The sequence below is a fragment of the Lutjanus erythropterus genome, chromosome 12 (genome assembly GCF_056507025.1).
Source record: "Lutjanus erythropterus isolate fLutEry1 chromosome 12, fLutEry1.hap2, whole genome shotgun sequence".
NCBI classification, from domain to species: domain Eukaryota; kingdom Metazoa; phylum Chordata; class Actinopteri; order Lutjaniformes; family Lutjanidae; genus Lutjanus; species Lutjanus erythropterus.
The window spans coordinates 2,605,724-2,630,669 of record NC_139328.1 but is presented as its reverse complement, the minus strand read 5'-3'; the positions used below and the strand labels follow the sequence as shown (position 1 = coordinate 2,630,669).

Sequence of the window (24,946 nt, the reverse complement as noted above, 5' to 3'; positions counted from 1 at the left end):
TGACGCTGTCTGAGAGCTGTGGAGAGCCTCTTCAAACCTCCAACACAAGAGGAGAGAGAGACACAGAACAGGAGACAGTGAGGGGCGAGAGACACAGAGAGGAAAGCAGAGAGAAAGAGAGAGAGCATCCTCTGCTCCATTCACTCTTTGTTAAAACAAACACACACACAGTGTATCCTCATTCATTATTGTCACACTGAATAATAAAAACATCCAATGATGCTGTTTCATCACACACACACACACACACACACACACACACACACACACACACACACACACACACACACACACACTACTGCTGGTTCAGATCAGGAAAAACACCGCTGCTACGTGTCGTAATCTAATAAAACAGCAGAATATCTCAGACTGGTATAACAGCAAACACACAGTCTGATGTCTGAGTGAGTTTTGATGATTTTTTCTAAAGAAAAGTCGTGATTTTTATTCCTCATATATAACGATGATCTGACGGTTCGAGGTCAGTGTCCATCAAATTGGCACATGCAATCTAATCCAATACACTTTTTGTCAAATTCAGCGAATATCTCCTCATATCTGCTCCCCCATCTGTTCTATTCTGCCCTAATTTCTTTATTTTTTTTTGTGTGTGTGTGTGTAATAATTTGTTTATTGGTGAAAAAACAGGCAGAGTGCAACTGTTTTGGTTTTAATATTTAAAAAAATCAAACAAGTAAGAGAAAAAATAAAAAATAAAGCAGTAAGGATCGAAACAGAAATGCACCATGCTGTTTCTTCCCTTGAAATAATTATGACAACACAGATGTTAGGTCCGGCTGCAATATGACATTAATGAATTTATCCAATACTTATATCTCTTTTTCCTGTCACTGAGCCTCGTGTCAAACTGTCCCACAGCAGCCACACTGACGAGGCCGCCTGCAGATGTGTCTGCACATAGTTTTTGTTTACTGGCCTTGAGAGCACAGACATCAGCTGATGCTGATTATCTCACAATGGCAGATAATCAGACGGATTAATCAGGGAATCAATTAATCCGTCTATCATTAAGAAAAATTCTCACCAAAAGGTCAGTGTGAGGCCTGATGTTTAGCACACACTGCAGACCAAAGCTCATCAAACAAAAAAAAAACAACCAGGTTGTATTTTATGTTTTTGTCAAAGTGATTTATAATTACTTCATTTTCAGTAAACATTTACTTCGTTTACTGAACAAAAACTGAAGTCGAGTGTGAGTCAAGTAACTGATATAAGGATATAAAATGAGGCTTTTCAGGAGAATCCACGCACGTCTCCACTGACTCGATGTGCTGAGACACCACCACTGTGGGGACTTAAAGGGACAGTTCACCCACAAATGAAAATTCTGTCATTATCTGCTCATGTCCACAAAACACAGCTGGAGTTTCACAGGAAAACAGTGTTTCAGAATCTCCCAAACAATGGAAGTGATTTTTTTGATTGGTTTTGATTCTGTCATAAACAGCATAACTGTAACTTTGTGAAATACCAAATACACAAAACAAAAATCACAGACTGTGTCAAAAAGGGATTAATGGATACAAGGGAATCTTTACAGAGGATAAAACTACTAATTAAATAACTTATCTCAAAAGTTTCACAACTATTTAATAAGCCAATCTGAGAAATCACTGCAAATAAAATCCATAAAATGCAAATATCGTCCCATTTAGTTAGTCTTTACTTTTTAATACTTTTGTTGTTTTTAGCCTACAATATCCAGCATTTTCATTAGATTTGTTTTATGTTGGTAGCTTTTGCATTGTATCTATATTTCAATGATTCAGTAAAATGATTACATAAAATCCAGTCCAAATACAGTTTATTTCAATTTAACTAGTTTGATCCTTAAATAAACATGAAGATTCATATTTAACAATGGAGATGCAGGTGTCGCCGTGGTGTTTACTCCATCAGCTGAGTGTGTGAGCTGCGTTGGAGGAGAGCAGGTGTTTCTGTTGTGCCTCCACGCCGCCTCCTGCCCTCAGCTCGGCTCTGTTGTGTCGTGTCGACCTGGTATCTGCGCTGGAAAGCAGAGCAGTGCATCCACAAATTAAGGTCTAGACAGACAAACATTTCAGTGGAGCGTTGCTAATACTTCGGCTGCTGCATCGCAACCAAGCGCTCCGGGGGTCTGGTGTTGGAGATTCACTGCAAGAAATGTTGATTTTACAGAGCCGACTCGAATTCAGACTGAAAGTTTGAACCTCTGAGGAAGTTTGGTCTCGGAGCCTCAGAGTCTTTCAGCTGCTGCACCACAGAGAGTCACCTGTCAAACTGTAGCTGAGTTTACATGGAAACTTTAGATTTACTAAGGAACAGAATACTTTACTTTCACTTCACTTTGGCATTGAAATGCTCATATCATACTGTTACACATATGCATTTAAATATATTCAATGCATGCTCTTAGTTTTACTGTTAAGTGTTTTAATTTAAAGGTACGATATGTAATTTCTGCTACTAGGGGTGTCTCATGTTTCTTGATGTTGTCAGTAGGGATGGGCATTCAGGACCAACAATCACCTCAGTTTAGCAAATGCTATGCTACAAAACGCTTTACAACAGTGGTGCCCAACCCTGGTCCTCAGGGACCCCTGTCCTGCATGTTTCCCTGCTCCAACACACCTGATTCAAATGATCAGCTCGTCATCAAGCCTCTGCAGAAGCCTGACAACAGCCTGATCATTTGAATCAGGTGTGTTGGAGCAGGGAAACATCTAAATGTGACTAATTAAGATTTGACGCATCAAATTTAGAGTGTTAACGGACTGTTTGTATAAATGGAGGATACATAGATTGTGATTAAGATCAAAACAATTCATTGGATGTTTACGTGTCATAAGGTTTGTCATTTGTTATAACACATCACACATTAACTGCATGGATGGATTTTGCCGTTGTGACAGATCCTGTTCAATTATTTCTACCTACTGACAGAATAACCTGTTATATAGGACCTGTAGAATATTTCAGATTATATTTGATGGAACATTGCTGGTATTAAAAGAACTGCGTCTTGGAGTTCGATATTTCATGCAGTTTGAATGTCTTCACTTCAATTAAAAACTGAAACATGGTGACAGATGAATATCTAAACGTCAAATACAGTTAGTCAGTAAATACAAAGGGATATTTCAGAGGAAAATTATGCTAGTACCAAGTACAGTACAGCACCTGAACCTTAACACAACTTCAAAAAATCTGTTTGTGAAGGAGCGCTGTATGATTCAGGCTAAATCGTCTTTCTGATAATTTCTGACATAAATTCCAATATGTTTCAAAAGATTTTTTTTTCCTGAAAATAAAAATCTGAAAAGCTAGAATCAGAATGAGATTCACAGCGTCATGATTGGATAAATTCAGTAAATTGTCCAGCCTGGTGATGCTGAACAAACCTTAAATCTGAATGATCATCTCAAGCGTGTTTGTATTGTGTCGACCGCAGCTCCTTGGTGACTCGCTCAGCTGGATATTTTTTGCAGTGTGGACCGTTGACGGGGGCTGCAGTGTGTGTTTGCTCCACTGGACATGGTCTCTGGTTTGGACAGCTGAGAGCCAGCGGACTCAGTGTCAGATTAGCTTTGAAAGTCATTAGCGCAGCTTGATTTTAGCCAAGAGCTGAAGCCCTCCAGCGGCTCACTGACAACTTCTATCTTCATATTTCCTTCAGATTGTGTTTAGGGTTCACTAGCACACACTTTGTTCTTCTGTCCCATTTTTATTGTCGCTTCTGGTGGGTTTTCAGTTTAAAGTCAACAGCAAAAGAGCTTTTAGGTCCAATTTAATGTTGGCGTCTAAAAGCTGATTCATATTCATTATCTGTGCTTCTGCACTGAACCATGAGGGGTTTGTTCCAAAAGAGTAAAGATCAGTTTCTTTAAAGACTTAAAAGATGAATAACCGCCCCTAAGAATGGCTCATTTACGTTTACATTTTGGGCATTTAGACGATACTCTCAGAACTTCACCACATCACTGCTGTTGGGGGAGTCACTCCAAAAAAAGTCCTTTCAGGAACCAGACTTTGTTTTTACTCAAAGAAAATACATGTATACAAATTGCCAATTTGCAATACATTAGAAAAATGTTCTTAAAACATTGCCCAATGTTAAACTAATGGAACAGTGATGATACTGACTCCCTTAAAACAGATATTACTTGCAGTTCCTCTTAAGTTCCTCAGGACGCACTGGATCTTTAGCTATTTAATTTTTATAATCTCATGCAAAAAATGATGAGTAAAAACAGTCTAGTTGTCACATCCTGAAGGTTATGTTTTCCTTGTTTTCTGTTTTTGTCAGTCTTTCCTGTTTTATTTTGGTACTCACCCTTGTCTCTCGTTTCAGGCACTTCACTTCCTGCCCCTGTGTGTTTCCCTCCTGTGTGATTGCCTGCCCCACCCTGATTGGGTTCACCTGTCCCTCATTACCCCTCCTCCCTTGTGTATTTAGTCCTTGTGCCACCCTTTGTCTGTGTCAGTTCGTCTCTTTGTTTGAGAGTGTGTTCTAGCTCTATAGTTTTTCTAGAGATATCCTACGCTTGGACCTGTTCCTGCTTTTTGTTCCTGTTTTGCCTGCTCTCGTTTGTTCATTAAAGAAACCAGTGATTGAGTCCAGCTTCTGAGTCCTCCTGTTGGCCTGGTGTGACACTAGTCAGACAACAGGGCTGATTTAACCTCTAAAGGTATCCTGGGGTCCTGGTAGCTCCTCTCACTGACTTGGAACTGCACTTTACAATCTAAAATCTGTATTATGATCAAAATGTTGTATTTATCACAATAATGAATGAGTGCAATGATAGATATTTTTATGCATCTGTACATGTCATTTCCATTCTCATGTTGGCACACTTTTAATGTTTGCAACAGCCTAGGTTTAATGAATATACAGTATATATTTTTAAACCGTGAGTAGTGTCTACAGGTATTCCTTTCACACTACATACAGCCCCAGCAACACAGAATGATGTGTAAGAAAATACAGGCACACTTCAGTATCATGATAAATATATTTTGTTATATTTTGTTTGTTGATTCTGTATTGATTCTTTAAAAAAGCTATTGTGATACATGTGATACACAACCGCTACATATATTCACTGTTCTGATTGCATAAAAAGTAAACTTTAAGATATGTGCATATGGTGGAACACTCTTTATAACAAGACAGCTTTCCTAGAATTACATCAGAAAATAGCACTATATCACCTTGCTTACAATACTGCAATACATTCAGTTGTAACCTTTGTGTCGTGGTATGTATCGTATCACCAGATTCTTGCCAATACTCAGCCCAACTGACCGATAAGGTGAGGCAGTTTGTATGCAACCTGAGAGCCAGAATGCAGGGGAAAAAAGCACTCCCCACACTGTACATTCAAATTATTCATTTTCAGGCAATACAACAAGCCTTAAACACAACACTGACATATTTTCAAGTTGATATGGCTAACGTTAGCGGTTTTACACACCCAGAAGACACAGAGCAACATGATCATCCCACTGGAGTTGTGTTTGTGTCCATCTGCTGATGGCAAGTCCACTATTCACTTGCTGCTTTTGGTCTGTACTGACTCCTGAGGGAAATGTCTGTTCTTTTAGCTGCTGTTCCACTTTTTTTTAACAGCTAGTCTCTCACTGTATCTGTCTGCTGCTGAGCAAGTAGTTTACAGTGATGAAAACAGCTGCCTGATGCTGCTAGAGACAACAGGAAAGTTGTGGACCATAAAATCAAGACAGTGAGCTAAAAGATGCAACAATTATCTGTAGAGGTGACAGAAACTGCAGCGTGCATCACTACACTACCCATTTCTCATTACACATACTCATTTGATCCATGTTAACATGACAATATTGATTAGAGTGGCTTTTCTCTCCTTGCAGTTCCCATCCACATCCTGCCCTCGTGTCACAGTCACGCTTTAAAGAACCACAACAGAGTACGAAGAAGACACACACAGAGAGAAGGAGTTGATCTTGTTTTGTGCTGTGGACAGAAACGTGGCTCTGTGTCCTCACAGCATGCTGACAGGAATATCAGGCCCTGATTGGCTCACGTTGAGGCAGTTTGCTCGGGGCGGGGCCCCATCTCGCTTCATTACGACCATCCGAGAGCTTATCAGAGCCAAACCCTTCCAGGAAACACAACACAGTAAAAGCTTTCTGTGGCTTCTCAGAGCCTGAGCGTCCACTCCACTGCGTAAACACAGCTCAGTATGTGTCACTGTCCCTGTGTGTGTGTGCTGCTGCGTGTTTGTGTGTATACCTTAATGTGTATTGTTTCTATTTGACTATGAGCACGTGCTGTCTTGTTAGGCAGTGTTTGCAGCTGTGTGTGTCCCTGTGTGTCCACTTCACTGATGCACAGTTTGCATGACAGCGGTGGATCGATGCAGCGTCCACGTTATTCTCCTCTCAGCGGGCTCATTAGCAGAGCTGCTAACATTCAGTCCTGTCAACTGAAATCCATCAATCGCTTTGCTTCCTTCATCAAACCCTCTTCACACTGAGCTCCATCACTAAGCAACATGAAGTAAACACATCATTCTGCACATTATCGTGTTATGTACTGCTGCTGGTGGCCCAGTACTTGCTGAAGGTCATCTAGATGTCAATATTGCTCAAAGTGTGCAGGCTGAAATTCTGCATGTGGTGACAGGTAACAACACTTGAAACAACCAACCCACATTATGAGCCCATCCATCATGAAGCAACCTGCAAATCAAAGCAGTAGCTCATGAAGCTCTCACTGAGCACGAGAATTCAACAATCACACACATAACAACAAGAATAAAACTCTCCAGCCATGATAGAGGCTGTACCCGAGCTAAATACAACATTTCAGCATGCTAACTGCTCACGATCATGGTGCTAGCATGTTTGCATTAAGCAGATATAATGTTTAGCATGTTAGATTAGCATGTTAGCATAAAAACATTTCCTATTTAGCACTAAACAGCTGAGGAATACAATTAGTTTTGTAGGTATTTCGTCATAAACTTGATAAAATTCTGTAAAGATGATGGTGCTGGAACAAAGGTCAGAGGAATAAATGGATTGCAATTAATTGTCTGGGGATATGAATCTGTAAATCAAACTTCACAGCAATCCATCAAACAGTTGAGATACTTAAACATGTCAACAACCTGGTGGTGCTAGAGGAAAAGTCAGGGATCACGAGGTAACAGGGATATCTACACTGAATTTTGTGTCAATCCATGCAGTAGACGGCACTGTGCATGAGCGTGCTAAAAGAGTGCATTCATTGAACAACTTGTGTTTTTACACCCGGCATGCAGCCCCATGCAGGTCCGTCTGCAGACTCGCAGTAACTACAGGACAGGCCTGCTACATGATACACCCTCGAAACAAGTCAGAACGTCAGCCACGTCTGCTGTGAATTTGAAACAACACAGTGAGTTGAAGCAACCCAACGGTCTTATTGAATACGTGTGAGTGAACGATGTCCACAAGAAGACATCAACAAACAGTAAGACGATGAGACAACAACTGGATACCTTTGTTTTCCAACACATATTGTCCAATTCATTCAAAACAGATGTGATAGCAGATTCAACAGAGACAGTTCCACATCAGAACTGTTCCTCTGTACACTCATATCAAACCATAACAGATAAATGGTCGTGATTGGCCAGACCAGATCCAGGATAGTTGGAAATCTGAGAGGATTGGACCAGACGTATCTGACAGAGCAAATAAAACATGCAGATTTGTCTGGTTCCTGGGCTACCAGGCTGATAGCATTGTAAAAAAAAATCTTAAAACCTGTCAAAGAAAACACTCTCCGAAGGTGCTTTCAGGCTCCACTGTTGTGTGTCTGGTGACAGCTCTTGTGAACACAAAAGCTTTTGTCACTACTGAGAATGTAGAAAAATGCCAAAACAAAAGAAAACACTTCCACCCAAAAATGACTAAAGCATCGCATGAGGGATCAAAAACAGTTTCTGAAAACGCAACAGGCACACGAGCAGATCTAACCTTGTGTGAGCAGCGACACTATCTCGTGTCGTGTTGTTGTCTCACCTGTCTCTGGTTCTCCGTCTCGAGCCGCAGCCGAGCCTCGATGCAGCGCCGCGTCTCCAGGAAGGCCTGGCGCTGAGCCCGGTCAGACAGGTAACTGATGAATATCCCAGCAGTGTTCATACACATGAACAGCACAGCCTGAGCCGCTACCTGAAAAACACACACAGACAGAGAGAAGGTGAGATCACACATTCTGTCCAGCTCGGTGTGAGGAAAAGCTCACAGTTCTGTATGTCACAGAGCCACGGAGTGACCACAGAGAGAGGAAATGTATATCAAGGACACACTTTACTACAATGAGTGCTAGAAATTATCGCTATTGCATGTGCAGTTCCTTCCCTACAGGACAGGGTTGGGCCATGACAATAAAATAAGCTGTTGCTCCCCTTCACTGCTCTACGTCTCCATGTCCTCTTTGATATTTTCTTTTAAACACAAGTAAGTTGCAGACAGGTGGTACCAAGACCCTTTCAGACCTTGCAACAATATACTCGTTGCTGCGTCCATTGTGTTTCCCTGTAGTCATGTGCCAGTTTGGTAGACATCACCCAACCCTAGCTATGGGTCCCCGTTTGGACAAAAAATCTCCTTGGCGAAATGAGAAATTGTTAATTTTTTTGGTCTAACCGCCAGACTTCTCAAACTCAGCTCAAACAGGCTGCAGGAACACTGCAGGAGCACAACATTATAAACTGATAATAACAAGCGAGGGTTGTTGATCAGCTGTTTATAATATGAAGTTAACACATACACATTCTGGAGCTTATCTTCAGTCACCGCCTGCTTTCTGCCCAGCAGACTTCATTAACACGTTGCCGAATTTAACCTTTGCATGATCCATTGTCAGAAATATCATATGACACCTGTCGAGAACATGAAGAAATCTTTATGAATGTTGTCATTAGGTGTCATTTGGTGAGTTATGTCCTAACCCTATAATAATGACAGTCATTAACATTCATAATGACTCCTTCATGTTAGTCATATACACGTCCCATTAAATAACAGTGGGGCCAAATTCTCTTTTCTTTCTGCTGAAAGCACAACAAACAAACTGCACTCACGCTGAAAGAACTGCCTGTATAAATGTGTAACCACAGTGGAGGGCAGAGGTTCCCACTTCAGACAAAACTGAGACAACTGGTCCCCATTACCTCCTGAGGGAAACTCTGGACATTTCTGGAGTGATGAGCAGCTTCTTTTTCTATGATTTCTAAGTGGATTTCTTCTTCTTCCTCTTCTGATTATCTTTCTACACCACATCAGTCACCGGCGCCGAACCCAGCATGGGAGTCATTTTCATGATTCACATATTTCATTTGGCATTGAGTTTTTTTTTTTTTTTCATGCCGGATGCCCCTCCTGACTCATCCCTCCCAATTTATCCGAGCCTGGGACTGGCAATTAGGAATGCACTGGCTTAAGCATCTCCAATGGCTGGGGAGCATGATTTCTAAGTGGATTTATTCATGATGGACATCTGACATAATGATATTCCAGGAAACTCAAGTCACAATGAATCTAAAAATATGAGCAGTATGTCTGTGTGGAGGAATAAGAATATGATGCTGCAAACAGGCACTAAAGTGTTTTAAAATACCTTAATTTCCTCCATGAGCCGTGTGTCACTGCTGCTGCTGATGATCATGTCGATAAACGGCTCAGATCAGCAGCCAAACTACAATAACTAACTTTTCAGAACCCTGTTTAGATGCACTAATCCCTTTTTTGGCAGTCCACTAATATTGGATTAGATACACAACTGTTTAAAGGGATAGTTTGTATTATTTGTTGTGTGGCTGTATGAGGTTCTTATCCTACAGTAGATGGTGACTGTGCTAGAAGAGTAAGAAGCAAAGCAATGAACTGCTGTGGACAGAATCAGCAGAAAACGTATTTTAGCCGTGTAAAAAAAAGGCCCATCTAAAAAACTCAATATCAGTTTAAGTGTGTGGTATACTAGGAATATTTTCAGCACTTTACTGTACCATCAGATGGTCTTTTCTGGCTAGAAACATTCTTTATGTAAGTCAAATATTTCTCTGTCTTGCTACCCAGACTACCCAGACTCAGTCATTTTGCCTCGTACAATATGGGGGTTGTTGGTCTATAGCTGCCCTGATCAATTAGTTTGTTTGTGTGATTGTGTGACTTTGGTGAATCCAAAATAACTTTTTAACTGCCAGTGGAGTCTGGTTGGTTAGGAGAGAGCAATATTTGGCTTATATAATGGTGTTTTTTGTTGGTTTTTTTTGGTCAGAAAATAGTCAGACTTCAAATAATCCAAACTATCCCTTTAAGGTGCAGAAAGACTTAAGCTGATTCCTCTCCGCAGGTGTAAATGGCAAATTGTATGAGGGTAAACCAGTTTAAAAAATAATATAAATGATCAGCAAAAGTAATTATTTAGTTTGCTGCTGTGTTTGTCTGGGTCTGTATGTTGCATAATTGTTGGCTGTGTGTTTATACTTTCTTAAACTTGTTTATCCTCTTAAAAAAGAAGAGAAATTTGTGTTTAAAGTCATTGGAAACACAAATCCACAATAGCCTCCTGGCTAATTTGTTAAATAAAAAATGAACACTTCAAGGCAGCGGTAGACCAGCGACTCTCGTGTCCTGTGAGGTAACATTTTTCCAAAGGAGTCTAGTGGTTTTGAAGAGAGCATACATGGCAGCTTCAGTTCCCCTTCAGAAAGGCTACAGGTTATCACTATCAATATGTTGTGTACTCCAAGGAGTGGAAGTGGCTAAAGTGATAAAATAACTAAATATAATATTTATATAATATATAAAGACTGTAAACATGACTGTTGGTGCTTTGATAAATAATCATCACTAATATGGATATAATGACTAAGTGGTTAAAGACAAATAATAAAACAGCTAGAAGAGTCTGGTATGTTCAGAAAATTATGTCACTTTTCTGTGATGCAGCCTTTTCAACGAGGAAAAGGTAAAACTTACAACATATCATGATATCCTAAATCTATCACAACATCAAGTCTGATATCCCACCCCTATCAACATATTCTAAATATAGCAACCTGTTAAAATGATATAGATTTTTTTTAGGTGGCAAAAATATGTTTTGCAGCTGACTCCAATTAAAACATGATCTGTTGAAAACATTATGCTTACTGAGACACTAAACTTTGATTTCATATTTGCATTTTTAAAATATTAAAAGCCACATTTCCAGAGGCTTTACAGTGCTTTAAAATGACGCTGGGCTGTGTAGCACCACTGGAGAGGCTGACGTTAAAACCATCATAACTGACTACTGTGTGAACAGGGCGCGCATCAGCCTCATGACCTCACGGTTCATTACGTTCAGATGTATAGACTCATTTATCTAAATAAAACACAACATCCGCAGGCTTGCGCCATGATGTCCGACGGGTCATCGCAGCGCCGCAAAATGTCAGACTTTGTTTATGTTTGTAGTAACACAATGCAAGTGTTATACAGCAGTCTGCAGTGTGCATTTGTAGGCTGACAGCTGGATAAAGAATCCTCTGCTTGATGTGTTTGCAGATGAAGTGCTTCATTCATCCACACAGGATCTTATGACCTTTATTCAGCATCATGCCTCTTCATACAGTAACTGTAAGTTAAGCATGTCTAGAACAAACAGGGACCTGGTTTGATTGGATGGTAAGCCGTCGTCTAGACTGGAGACCCTGTCACGAATAATCGTCTAAGTCCTGAATCACTTTTGAGGCATTTGACAGAACACATCAGTCTGATGTGGACATGAAGTGAAGATGAAAGCACTGAGGGGAAGTCCTGCAAACGGCCACACCGCTGCCAGATTTATGACAAATTTCTTCTTAAAGTGATCAGAAGCAGCTTCTGTGAGTTGTTTCAGACTGAAAATGGGGGGGGAAGAAGAGATGCTGTAGTTCATTCTGTCTCAAAGCTTCAGTTCAGGATTTCTGTGGTGAATCAAGTAGTGTAAATTCACTGCCGCTGATGAAAAAAACATCAAGAACAGAAGCCTCATTTTCCCAGGAGATCCCACCTGCCTCTAAAACTCCAAGATCTGACCGCTCATGATCAAAAAACTGTACACAAAAACTTCAAAAACACACACACAACCTGGAATTAGATCTTAGTTTATAACTTTAGCTGCAACAAAAGTGTCAAGATGAGATTAAAGATTAATGTCAGAGGTGAGGTCCACCACCATAACAAGTCAATGAGCCAAGACGTCCACTGAAACGAGACAAGAACATCTGAAACCAGAGAAGAAGAGAGAACGGAGACAAAAGAATAAACCAGGTCACTGATCATCATCAGAGGAGTGAACACTGAAACTGCACGGCTCCTCCATTACATGTTATATATATTACCACCCACTGATCCACCTGCGGGACGCTACAGCGATGTAATAAATGTACAGATAGATCGGACTCTTGTCTCTTCAGTTGGAAAAATAATGCAGCAAGGCACAACAATGTAATGCAAATTCATCACAAGGGTTTTTTAACACCAAAAGTTCATATATGATTCTCAATGTTATAGCAGTTTTGCAGTAGGTTCATTTTCATTCTGCAGTTAGCACCAGTTTTAGTTTAAGTTCACATTTTCAAAGAGGGTTGGTTTTAGTTTTTCTAGCTTTCTTTAGTTGTAGTTTTGTCAAGGCCAGATATAACATGTCAGAAGTATTTTGCAACATTTAAAACATTTACAAAATGAGTTTGTGTATTTCTAATTTAAATATTTGTACATGTGTTGTATGAAGCATGAAGGGGCTGCAATTGTTTTCTGTAGATCCTTAATTTGTGCAGCAGTGTCTTCTTTTATACTCAGAAACAAACGTCCGAGACTGTCTTTGGCATCGTCCTCCATGTTTGCCTTGGCGTTTGTTTTCTTTTTGGTGTTCACCTCCTGAGTAACTGGAGAAGTAACAAGTTCATGCCACCGTCATCAAAAATTTGTCTGAACAATTTAACGTCTTAACATTTTCAAACAAAATGTTTAAAGTAACATGATTTCATGATTTCAACTTTCACAGTTACTATTAGTTGAGTAGCAATAATTTCACTGTTGAAACAAAGGCTGCATTACAATCTGCTCCGGAGCAGCAGACAGCAGATTTTTGTCCTCCCAAATAAAAATAAATCTAGCCATGGTAAGACCAGACAAAATTGGAAGATATTTTGTGTGATGATGACGTGGTTTTACAAAAAAAATTGTATAGTATACTGCTTGAGTATATATTTCATTTTTTGGCTGAGAAGTACAACATTGTATTTTGTTTGACAGAGACAGGAATGAGGTAACCAGCAATGTGGCAGCAGTATTTAATATTTTGAAGTAATCTGAGAGAAAAAATCATTCAACTGAGAGTAAAAAAACGAGCATACTGAGAGCACAAATCAGCAATTAAAGCTCTGATTTGTAATCAGAGCTCACCAATGTCTCATTTGAGGTTTAATTTATCTGACTTTACCGACTTCGGAAGATTTAGAGCTGAAACATTTTGAAGCAGAGGATTCAGAAAGCAGCGCAGTGATACTGCAACGCCACACGTCAGTGACTCAGAGAAACACGGCTGCTCTCTTTAATTCTTTGACAGATGACTGTGTAAACACTGAAGGTTTTCATCAGCCGTAAAGTAAAGAGCAATCCAGCCCATTAAATCATCAGAAAGCAGAGCTGATGTAACGCTCTGCAACATGACCATTTTCTCAGCGGCACGGGGGATTTCACCACCACAACCACCAACGCCACCGCCTCCCCTTCCTCCACCGCCACCGCCGCAGCCCAGCCGGCTTCCTCCTGCCTGCTGGAGCTTTACATGACGCAAGTGTTAAAACAGGTTGGCTGAGAGTTCAACACAGATGAAAACCCCCTCGTTTCTTCCACTTTACTGCTTCACACACACACATGCACGCACAGTACGGTGTGTATGGGGAGTAATCACACTCTCAGGCAGGTCTGGACACGTCCCGAGCATCTGCTACCATCTATCGTGTCTCTCCGTCTCTATCGAAAGGTCACACAGTTTTTATTGCCCCACAAAGAGGCACAATCAGCAGACTGTACGGTGTCTGCAGGTGGCTGATAAGGTTGTCGATCAATAAGTCATGATTACCTGCACAGGTGATGAGATTTCTGCCTTTTAAAACTTATCTCCTGACCTGAACAGGCAAAGTTTGATTACCAGTCGGGCACCAGAAGTCCACGGTCTGGGTTTTAATTTGGGAACTGAAGCACAACACTAACTGAGATGCTAAAAGTCCTTATGGTGATGTAGCTTCTGTGTCAAAATTTAGTTTTAACACCTTTGTGATTCTGATGAAGCAACAGTGAAGATCTATGTAGGAAATCTGCACACATTTCACAGCAAGAAGGAAGAACTGGAGTCAGCAACGTAAACTGCAAATTTGCGTTGATGAATTATTCCCACAGTCCAAAGTCTCTTGTGATCCACATGGTTAATGTCAGGTTGCAGGGACAGTCACTCGGGTGTGGTCAGTCGCCTGATTCAACCACCACAACAGGGCCAAAGGTCACGAGCTAGACTCCACTGTCTGGATCCCTGATAGTGAAACAAGCTACCTAACTTGATCAGCCGAGTCGAAGTGCCTTTCAATCTTTAAGAAAAGACTGAAGACCGAGCTCTTTCATGAACACCTCTGCACTTGATTAGCTGCACAAGATTAGACATTAACATAAAAAAAACTACCAAATACTACTTATACATGTGTTGTCTTATCTGCCACCTCCATGGTTAACGGTTTAGATTATTGTTAAGGTTAAAAGACACTGATGTTGACCAAAACAGGATGTGAACAGAAGTCTCCAGTGGCAGATCAGTAGCTCCTCTGTGGATTGCCACTTGCACTGCCTGCAGGCATCTTCGTCCTATCAGACTTACTCATGTTGTTCTCTCCTGACTAAATCCTCGCTTGTGTTGTATCAGCAGTCAGATGAACGTTGTTTTGGATAAAAGCATCTGCTAAATGAAACTGTGAACTGTAAATGTGAGAATTAGCTTAGGTCACCGTTTTGTACAAATAAGAACAACACAGCTTTGTTCACACCGCAGGCAAATCAGATTAGTTTCTCAAATCGAGTTGTTTCCACAAGGATCAGGTTGGATTTGTGTGTCCGGACATCACCAACCTGTCGGCATTAGGTTGCTGTGGTAGCAACGGAGGCTTCAGTAACTACACACACGAGTGATGCAGCGATTCAATGCAGATGCGAGATCCATCATTTCATCCTCTTAACAATCAGGCTGTCGGTTCGCTGTGCAGAAGTCCTCCGTTGCACCAGACAAACTCAGTGACAGAGGAAGCTCATATATGTATACTGCCAAGCTGTCATCATTGTGTGTCACATTTGGAGTGACACAAAAGACATATGATATGAGCAGTGAGCATCCAGATTGAGGCACATCTGTATCCAACTGGAATCAGATTTCATGTGTTTTTGTTTTGTTTTTTTTGTTTTTTTCAGACTTTCTAAAATAAAACTGGACACAATCTGGATATGCCAAAAACAGATTAGGAGCACATAGCACAGTGTCCTGTAGCAGAGGTTTAAAAATACGTGACTGATCATAATATTATCTAAAGCAGGGGCGGGCAATTACTTTTCATGGGCGGCCACATGAGAAATAGATCAGGCTGCTGTGGGCCAGATATAAATGATATAAGGTCCCAATAATGACCAAATCTCTAACAATGAATTGATCAGAAGTTTTCTATATAGAGCACTTCTACTGTTTCTGAAATGCCACGTGATGAATTGTGGGCTAATATTTTGTTGGCAATGTCCAAAACTTGATGTTTTACAGTTTACCATGCAGGCTGCATACAGGTTGTAACGATAACTGCCGCAAAAGTAGAAGAGGAACAACATAAACAACATGGAGGTACAAAACGGAGTGAATAAAGTTACACTTTAATGTGATTATCATGATCATTACCGATGAACGCAGCACTGACACCTTTCAAAATAAAGGTCTTATAATGGTTTAACAGTAAGCAAAATGCTATTGGCTGTCTTTGTTAGATTCTTAAATTCATTAAAATTTCCATGATCGCCTTGCGGGCCATATGAAACCTTTTAATGGGCTGCATTTTGCCCACGTCTGATCTAACATATAAATATGCATTAAGATTTGCCTCATGGTCCCAAGATGCCATGACCAAGACAAAACGGACCAGAATGTGGAGAGTGGTGTTTTTATGCTTTTGTCTAAATTGTGTACTTGAGCTTAGTGTGTGTTCATCTTCTCTTGACCTAATCTTAGCTGCTGACTCTAAATATTTCATTAAATCAATAACTTTTCACTGATCTGACACAAACATATTTGGCACCCGTCCACCACCCTGGCAGCTACAATACAAAAACAGTCCTGTATTAATGTTAAATTTGATCTAGATTTATCCAGTATAAAACAATGTTTCAGGCAGACTGAGCTGTTCAGATGACTAACACACCATTGGTGAGTCAGTGCATTTCAGCTTCAGATGCTTATAAAACAGCCTGTTCTCCAAAAATACATAAATGCCAGGGCAGCTTTATTATTGCAGAATTTAGTACGGTGGTATTTTCCCTCCTCGCACCATGTTTCTCTTGGATTTCTGCTCTAATTAGCCACCTTTGTTCTCTCTCGTCTCAAAGGGTCATTAAAAAGGAGTCTGTAAAATCTAAATACTGTGTTTAAATGCTTTTACAGTTTGAGGAGTCTCATTAGCGTGAGGCACACTGTAAATCAGAGCGATGGTGATTAAATAACTTTAAGCGTGTTTCATTGCTCCTGCCTACTGTCTCAGTTTTCCATTTTTTTTGGAAGAGAAAGAGCTATTGGTCTTACACTGGAGGCAGAATCATGTCACAGCTGATAGAAACCTCAAACAGACAGTTCAGTGTCCTCTGTCGCTGAGAGAAAGGCTCTGAAGTGCTCTGCCGCTGTTTTCCTCCGCAGTTAAATTGCTGCACTGAGAGCACATTTCAAGAGGAAAAATAGAGCATGAAGAAGAGGGGGAAGGGTTGTGATTTCTGGAGCTCTCGACAGCTCGATGCTTCGTGGAGAGCAAGTTGACATTTTTTAAGGGGGCTTTCCCCGACCGCCCTTCAGCCTCTCCACTGATCCGGATCGGTGTCGGCGTTAACGGAGAGGAGAGTCTGATGGTTAGAGCAGTTTACTGAGGATGCAGTGAATTCTCAAATATTTGCCAGTGATTTCGACCTTTTTTGAGAGAAATGTTTAGTTCTGCTGAGCTCAGTCTGACACATCCTGACCAGGACTTGCTGTAGTGACACCTAATTTGCAAAATTTTGATTTAAATGAGGAACCATCTGATTAAAGCAGCGAGTTTTTGTCCCCAAACAAAAGAAGAGGTCAGTATCTTTTAAAACAAAACTATTATAAAACTACCCAAAACTATCCCTAGCATTCACTATAAAGATCAGTTTATTTTGCAAAATATTAAATTTTTGCATTTTTATAGTGTATGAACACACCAAACTGGTTTGAATACATGAACTCAGTCTGCTCATGTACAGAATGGGAGGGAGCAGCAGAAAAAACAGGATCCTGTAGGTGAATTTGCCTCAGATTCAGAAATATTGCAGACTGGACCTTTAAGGTTTTATTCAGTAAAACTGTTGTAATTTCTTCTGATGACTGTGGAGGTGGTCATTAATTCAGTGGAGGCGGGACGCTTCTGCTTCAAGAAACCACTGCTGAAGGAAAACCTGCATGTGTTTCCATAAAGAAACTGAATATGTGTAGGAGTGTTTTTCCTTTCAGCCACAAACACACACACACACACAAACACACACACACACACACACACACACACACACACACACAGAGGCATCTTTCTCACTGCCTTCTCCCCTGAGGCTCTTCACTGTATCTCACAGAGCTGAGGAGCCTCCCAGTGCATTACGGTGTGTTATTGTGTCTTATTGTGAATCTCTCCCAGGACGCCATCAGCACTGATTCAATTTCTAAGTCGCCCCCTGGAGGCCTCTGCTCCTCCCACGGAGACGAGAATTAAACCCCCATAAGCTGCAGCAGCTGTGGTAGCTGCGGCGGCGTCCATGTTGTTTTGGAAAAGAGCAGCGCCAGCTCGCCATAAAGGGCATCAGCATGGAGACCGCCGGTGCACTCATTAAAGCGAAATGCCAGTGATGTGGATGTTTTTAACAAGGTCTCATTAAGAGCAGCGGGCCAGGAAGAGGCACGGCTTACAAACAGCTACACGGAAAATAATGAGGCAGGGTTAATAATAGTAATAATTATCATAATGTTTTCAATTTGATTCAAGTCTGAGGAGTGGCATACAGCGTGACACGGAAATAAACACACATTTGTAGTCAGTTACAGGTCTGCCCTTCAGGTTTACCGAGGCATAAATAGGTGGTGAGACAGGTGAGAGGAAATACGTACAGTACACAGCTGAGTATCAAAAAAAACCCACAAATAATTCCTCCGAGTACAGGAAGAAAGGACAAAATGATATACAGGAAATGTAAAGTAACTGCCATCAATGAAACTGCAAAACATCCTGCATTTTTTTCATTTATTTCTTGTCTTGATGTCTCTGGAGCTGCAGCACCGTTGTTCACCTCTTTTTTTCCATTGTGTGTTTCATTGTGGGACAGCGGCGTCGATCAACATCATGTCCTGCAACTGACTGTAGTTTACATTGATCCATTTTAAATAGGGTTGGGTGATTGGATGAACATATCGCCTATTAATGATGGACTGAATCCTTCGCCGGTTGTTATTTTTGGCTGATTTCTGGGGCGTCATTTTTATCTTGCTAATGTAATAGTCTGCAGAGTGACAGTCACTGCTCCACAACACGCTCTCATCCACCATAACCACCCACTCAGCTGGACATGTGGCCCAACCCTAATTCTTAAAACTTGCTAAAAGAAAAGTTACAAGGATCTTTCATGTAGTGCTAATTTTGGAAAAGTGTTCAAGCACTTCATGCAAAAGTGTGGGTTAATCTCACACAAAGTGATGATGAAAAAAAAGGGATGATATGCTTTTTTAGTACAGACATTTTGTAAGAAAAAAAGGTGTGAACATCACACAAATTACAACAGAAAGTCTGACAGGTTTATTATTCATAAAAGTCGCCTCTATAACATATAGAAAGTTTGTTGGCTAATTAAAACTCACTGTAACTTTGCCTGGAAAAATGTGAACTGCTCAAGGCCTCCGGACAACTTACAGGCACTACGGAAGCACGATGTCCACTGAAGGCATCTAGCTGGTAGAAGCCAGTGTAGAGTAGATATCAGCGGTTCTCTAGCCAAATGGTTGTAATAGCATTTTTAAGGAATTATACATTTTGGATTTGAAAGTAAAATTACTTTTATAATACTGTGAACATTTATTTTTGTTCTGCTTATATTACTAAAACAGAAACAAATATATGATATGAAAAAAAGTACATATATTTATATAATCTTACATTTATAACCAGCCCTTTGAGGGTAACGATAATCTTACAGTCTGTATGCAGGGAGAATCTTAGCCAGTGACATTAAGAACCGACATATTGAAACAGACAGACTCCTCGCTGATAGTCTCATCTGTGTATGTAGGTCATATAGAGGCATCAGTATTAAACTGAGTCTCTTTCATAAGCAGTTGAAAACTCCTTGTGGTGAGTTTAATTTGATCCTTTCCTGTAGTGGATGTTCTTCATATTAAAACAAGATTTTGAATTATTATTATATATTGTACTGAGGGATAATGCACTGGTCTCGAGTCCCTCTTTACTCAAACTATTCCAGTGAGCCGTTCTGTGAATTAACTACGGCTCTGCTCACACATAATTATAGGCAGAGCAGTTTGGTGCTGGGGTGAGCCACTGTTGTCCTTTGAGGGGAGAAAAAGACGCTGAGCCTCGCTGCAGTTTGTCAGTAAACCTTCAACGCACAACCAGTGAGATGAGTCTCTGCCCTCACATGTGACCTGCGACTGAGTGAAGACAAGAGGCACACAAACCCGAACACAAAGGAGTTTAACTGTTGGGCTTTTGACGAGTCGCTACAGTCAGTAAAATTAATTAGTGACAGCGGATGTGACCTGCTGCCTGTGACCTCTGTCAGGTTAACAAGTGAAAATGACGGTGGGTGACAAGCTGCCACTTGAATGTTCTGAGCACTGCTCTCATTAATGAGACAGAGAGAAGAGAAAAGAAGAGGAACAGATTTGTTAGTGAATCTGTGTATTTTGCCGGTGTCAGATTCACAAACTCACTTGCATATGCAGTGAAACGCTGCGCCGCACAGCCCGGCTCTCGTTAAGAGGTGGCATGCCATTGTCCCGACGTCCCATTATTGCAGAACCCCAGTAGTCCAAAAGAAAGCCCCTTTGGACAGAAAACCCATTTGTCTGACAGCACGTTATCCCAAAAACAAACACACGCCGCTCTGAAAATACACACTCTGCCTGCAGTTTCTGCTCTGTCCATGGTGCTGAATCCGCAGGGGTTTTGTCCTTAATGGGCTTCTTTCAGACACACCAAACGACATTTCAAGCAATTTTATTGTTGCAGACAAATATCCAGTGTGGCAATAAAATGAGGAGAGTTTTACCTCAGTTAACCCTGAAACTAAACAGTTCAGCACCACGGACAGGGCCGGCAGTCACTGTACTAACAGCTGCATGCAGGGAGAGGTGCTTTAAACCTGCATTATTTCTAATGGCCAGCAGGGGGCCACTCCATCGGCTGCAAAAACAAGTCTAACTGTATGTAAAGTTATGAGAAAATGACCCTACTTCTCACTTTGACCTATGACCTCAGTCAGAGTATATGAGCAGAGCAAGCAGCGGAGACGAAGCAGACAGAAATGTAAACTCATTATAACACGTCACATCAAGGTTTTATATCTCTGCTCCCACACTCCCAGCTGCTGAGGTGGACAAGGCATTACGCGTGCAGTCGAGAAAAATCACTAGATTGTTTTGGCACATTTGTTGCACATCCCACCTGGCACTGGGCTTTACATTGTGTTCTGCAACCCCACCTTGATAACATACAACCCTGTCGCTAGAGAAGACAAACCCTGGATTACATTTGACACCCATGTTTTGGTACATAACTGGATGCAAAAAACATGATGCCACAGAACTGAAGGGGATCCTGGACTGTCATGTGAATAGAAACTTAAGATCAGCACTGCTCTATTCAAAAGGAAAAGAAACTGGAAGTTCAGTGCCAAGAAACAAGACTAAGATGAGAATCTTTTATCCTGAACTTCAAACCTGAACTCCAGTAATATTTCAAGGTCGCAGAGGGAAGAAATCGAGGTTAAGATGAGTGTGGGAACTGCTCAGCTTGTCACTTCAGCAGGATAACAAGCGAGTGTCAACCTTTAACACAACAAAATCTCTTCAGAAAGAGCAGCCATACACCCACCCACCATCAATATTTCAGAGCTATCAGTTACCTTCCTGCACAATGTCTGGAATTATATTACATTCGCAGAGGAGCGTTTACAGAATTACATATGTACTCTAGACTCAGGAGTCACAGCAACATCGGCGGCCTTAAAAGCTGCCGCGCCACCTCAGCTTAACCTGCTCTTGGTATCTGATGACAGCTGTATGAAAACATGTTAGGAAAGCAGCTGGCTAAGAGCAGCAGAGCTGAACCTCCCCGCTGCCAGCGCTGGTCTCTGCAGAAAACACTCCTCTGCCAAATGAAGGGATTTATTCTGTGGCTCCGAGGAAGAGAAGAGGACGGCGAATGATTAACTCGGCTTCACACGTTCAGCTTTCTGCCGACGACTAGATGAAGATATTCCACAGTCAACACAAGCCGTCAAAAGATATTACATTTTAAATTTAACATGACATGCACGACCTCGATTAATAATTCATAACCAAGCGCAATTTCTTTCTGATGTTTGCAGACAGACTTTGTGGAAAAACAAACTAAAGCTCTGTGTATTCTCTCAGTGGACACACTGTCCAAACGACAGTGCTCAGGCTCTCGATTTTAACTGGATTAAACCCTGCGGAACTGGAGTGAACTTGATCTATCCACCGTAAATCTCTGTTATAACCTGGACCAGACCAGGATCTGTGACAATCTGCCAATACAAGCTTTACACAGCATCGAGTTTCAGTAATTAGTCGTATTAAAAAAGGATTTTCCAAGTCAGTCTACAAATGGCCAAAAGGGTCAGTCCATCTTTTTTAATGACCAGAGAGGCTTTAAAAAGATTCATTAGTTTCCAAAACTTCCAAAACTTCAAAGCGTCTTCCTTGTATTCTCATAAAAACACAGTGTTGTGGTAACTTGTCAGGAAGAAGGTGAAGGGGTTCTTTAACCTTTCACACGTTCTGAGAGTTGTCCATCCATCCGTCCTTTTACTTCCACTTATCAGCAGGCATGACGTCTCTCTCGTCCCTCTCCTCCACAAACCTTCCTTGCGAACAAACCCCCTTCAAAAAAAAAAAAAACAACAGACTGCCACACCGGTCATTTTTTCATCCACACTCGATTTTTTGCTGCTATCTCAGTGCTATCGATGTCACTCAGGCCTGTCATGAGCCAGTTGTATTCATGTGTGATGATTAGTTAGTCCTCATGATCGTCATTTCATTGTAGTGAGACCAAACTTGACTTCACCGGATAAATGAACCATAGTGACCTCTAGCTTCATGACAGCTTCACGAAACTCCACGACCACAAACTAGAGACCTGGAGCATTCAGAAGATGGATGGCTTTCCTATGTAAACTGACAGTGCTCACCATCCAATCACCAAATCGCTAAAAATTACATTCTTACAGAAATCTTCAAATGTCAAATGTTGTTTGAATTCCGGCATGGATTTTCCTGTAGTGTTCCTCAAGGTCCTGTTGTTTAATGTGGTATTTTGGAGGGATTTCTGGTCATTTTCATCAATTTTCAAGTGGTCAAAAATGGGTGGATGTTTCAACAAATCTGTGTAATGAAAGGTATCCACCCAAAAAATGCTGGAACAACTTATGAGACATTATAGAGCATCTTACACAACAAAACGTGACACACAGCGCTGCATCTCAGATTATGTTTATCACCAACCAAAAAACGCCGCCCACACGCCACCCCTTTTACAAGAGACCAAAAAGTGAAGGGATAGAGAGGAAAATGTTTAATCAAACCCACACTGACAGTGTGTCAGCAAAGCTGTTTTTGGGGTTAAAAAAATCAGCCACTTTGTTTCTATTATAGTAACACTTCTCAGAGCTGCTGCTACATTTACATTTCAGTGTTTGAAGAGAGGCTGCACGCACAAACATCTCAAACATTGATCCCCGTAGTATTCAATCGACATTTTGTCAAAGTAAGTGAGTGTGAAGAGGACGATAAAAACTGTCAGCTTTCATGCCGAGCTCCAACTCTCCCAGTGATGCACACACTCCGTCCCCACCGCAGCTCAAAGTGTCCCAATTCAGACGGTTTTTTTTCTCCTTCCTGACACAGATCTGAGATTTTCTTTCCTGAGTGAACTTCAAAAGGTTGCATTCAAGCTTTTTTTTCAGTTCCATTCTAGACCACACGAGTCTCTGCTCCAAATGTGAATCCCACGGCACGTGACCTACATGCGACTCGTTACCATGACAAAGTCTTTTATTTTGGCAGACACGATTGTCGCGGGCAGTTTTAGAGCCTTGTTAGCTTTTCTTCAGAGGGGAACGCAGCTCAGCTGGTGTTTTAGGCAGAAAAGATGAGACACATAAATTGCAATGCATATCAAATCAGCACACAAGTGTCGTGATACTATCAAATGAGAAGAAAATTAGCAACATAACACAACACATCAACACAAAAAGGTAATATTTGCATTTTGGAACATAAAACAGCAAACTTCTCAGTCCAGAACTGGGCATGATGGGAAATGTGATGAGCTGCTGCTACAGCAGGAGACACAGCTGAGACACAAGGCTGCACAGAGCAGCAGACACAGGAAGGACAGGGAGGACTGAAACATCTTTTCACTGTTAATGTAGTAAAATCATACAGCTGCACTTATTTTGGTGAAAGTAACGCAAAAAAAGTTATGATTAAGATTATTCATGTTTTTTTGTAACGCATAAACAAACACTATCTCACTCAGAGAACATTCAGCATTTATATGAAATGAATAGAGCTGCAATTACAATTGTGACAATTGATTAATTACTTTGAGTCATTTTTATAAAGAAAATAAGTCAAAATTCTCTTAAGACATTTAAGGACGTCTTCTTAGGCTTTGGGAAACAATGATCTGCATTTTTCACTACTTTCTGACATTTTAAAACAAACAACTATTCATTGATTTATTGAGAAAATGACCGACCGATTAATCGACTATGAAAATAATCAACAGTTGCAGCCCTACTAATTAACATCAAACAGGCAGACAGTAACACAAGTTACAGCCCATAATAGAAATTTCAAAGGAGGACACCACGGCTGTAAAACTGATGTTTCTTTAATCTCTGATGACATATCATGGACATTTTATGATTTAGTACAGTAAATACATTAAGATTCTTTTATAGTTCTTTATAGTTGAGGTGTGAACTCTTTTGTTTTTGAAACAATATATTTATAGTTCTTTTTCTTGGTGTGGACGTCCTGTAAGCACTGATTTTTTTGTCATTTTGCACAAAAATAGCCGCATGGACTTTTCCTTCATGAGCATATTTTGAGTGGGGGGTGCTGTGCTGTCAACACTCCCTCCCTCCCCTCAGTCTGCAGTCCTGCACTTCCTTTAGCATTTCTACTTATACTGTATGGACTGTCGGTATAACAGGCTGATTTAAGAGTCAAATCATAAACAGCTCTTTTTGGCACCTCCGGTATCACAGCCCGCCTGTGTTCTCAGGCTGAATGTGTAAATTGGCCAAACGACTGCAAGGATGTGTG

The 24,946-nt window shown here is 40.9% G+C and overlaps 1 protein-coding gene across 2 annotated transcripts in view; it reads right to left on the bottom strand.

Annotated features, from left to right (window-relative positions):
- adcy8 (adenylate cyclase 8 (brain)) overlaps positions 1–24,946 on the bottom strand; it is a 117,093-nt gene that overhangs the window by 66,332 nt on the left and 25,815 nt on the right. For both annotated transcript variants that reach the window (XM_084731710.1, XM_084731711.1), the window contains exon 2: positions 8,047–8,196. In XM_084731710.1, coding sequence (XP_084587836.1) covers positions 8,047–8,196 — 150 coding nt within the window. The remainder of the gene's footprint in view (positions 1–8,046; positions 8,197–24,946) is intronic.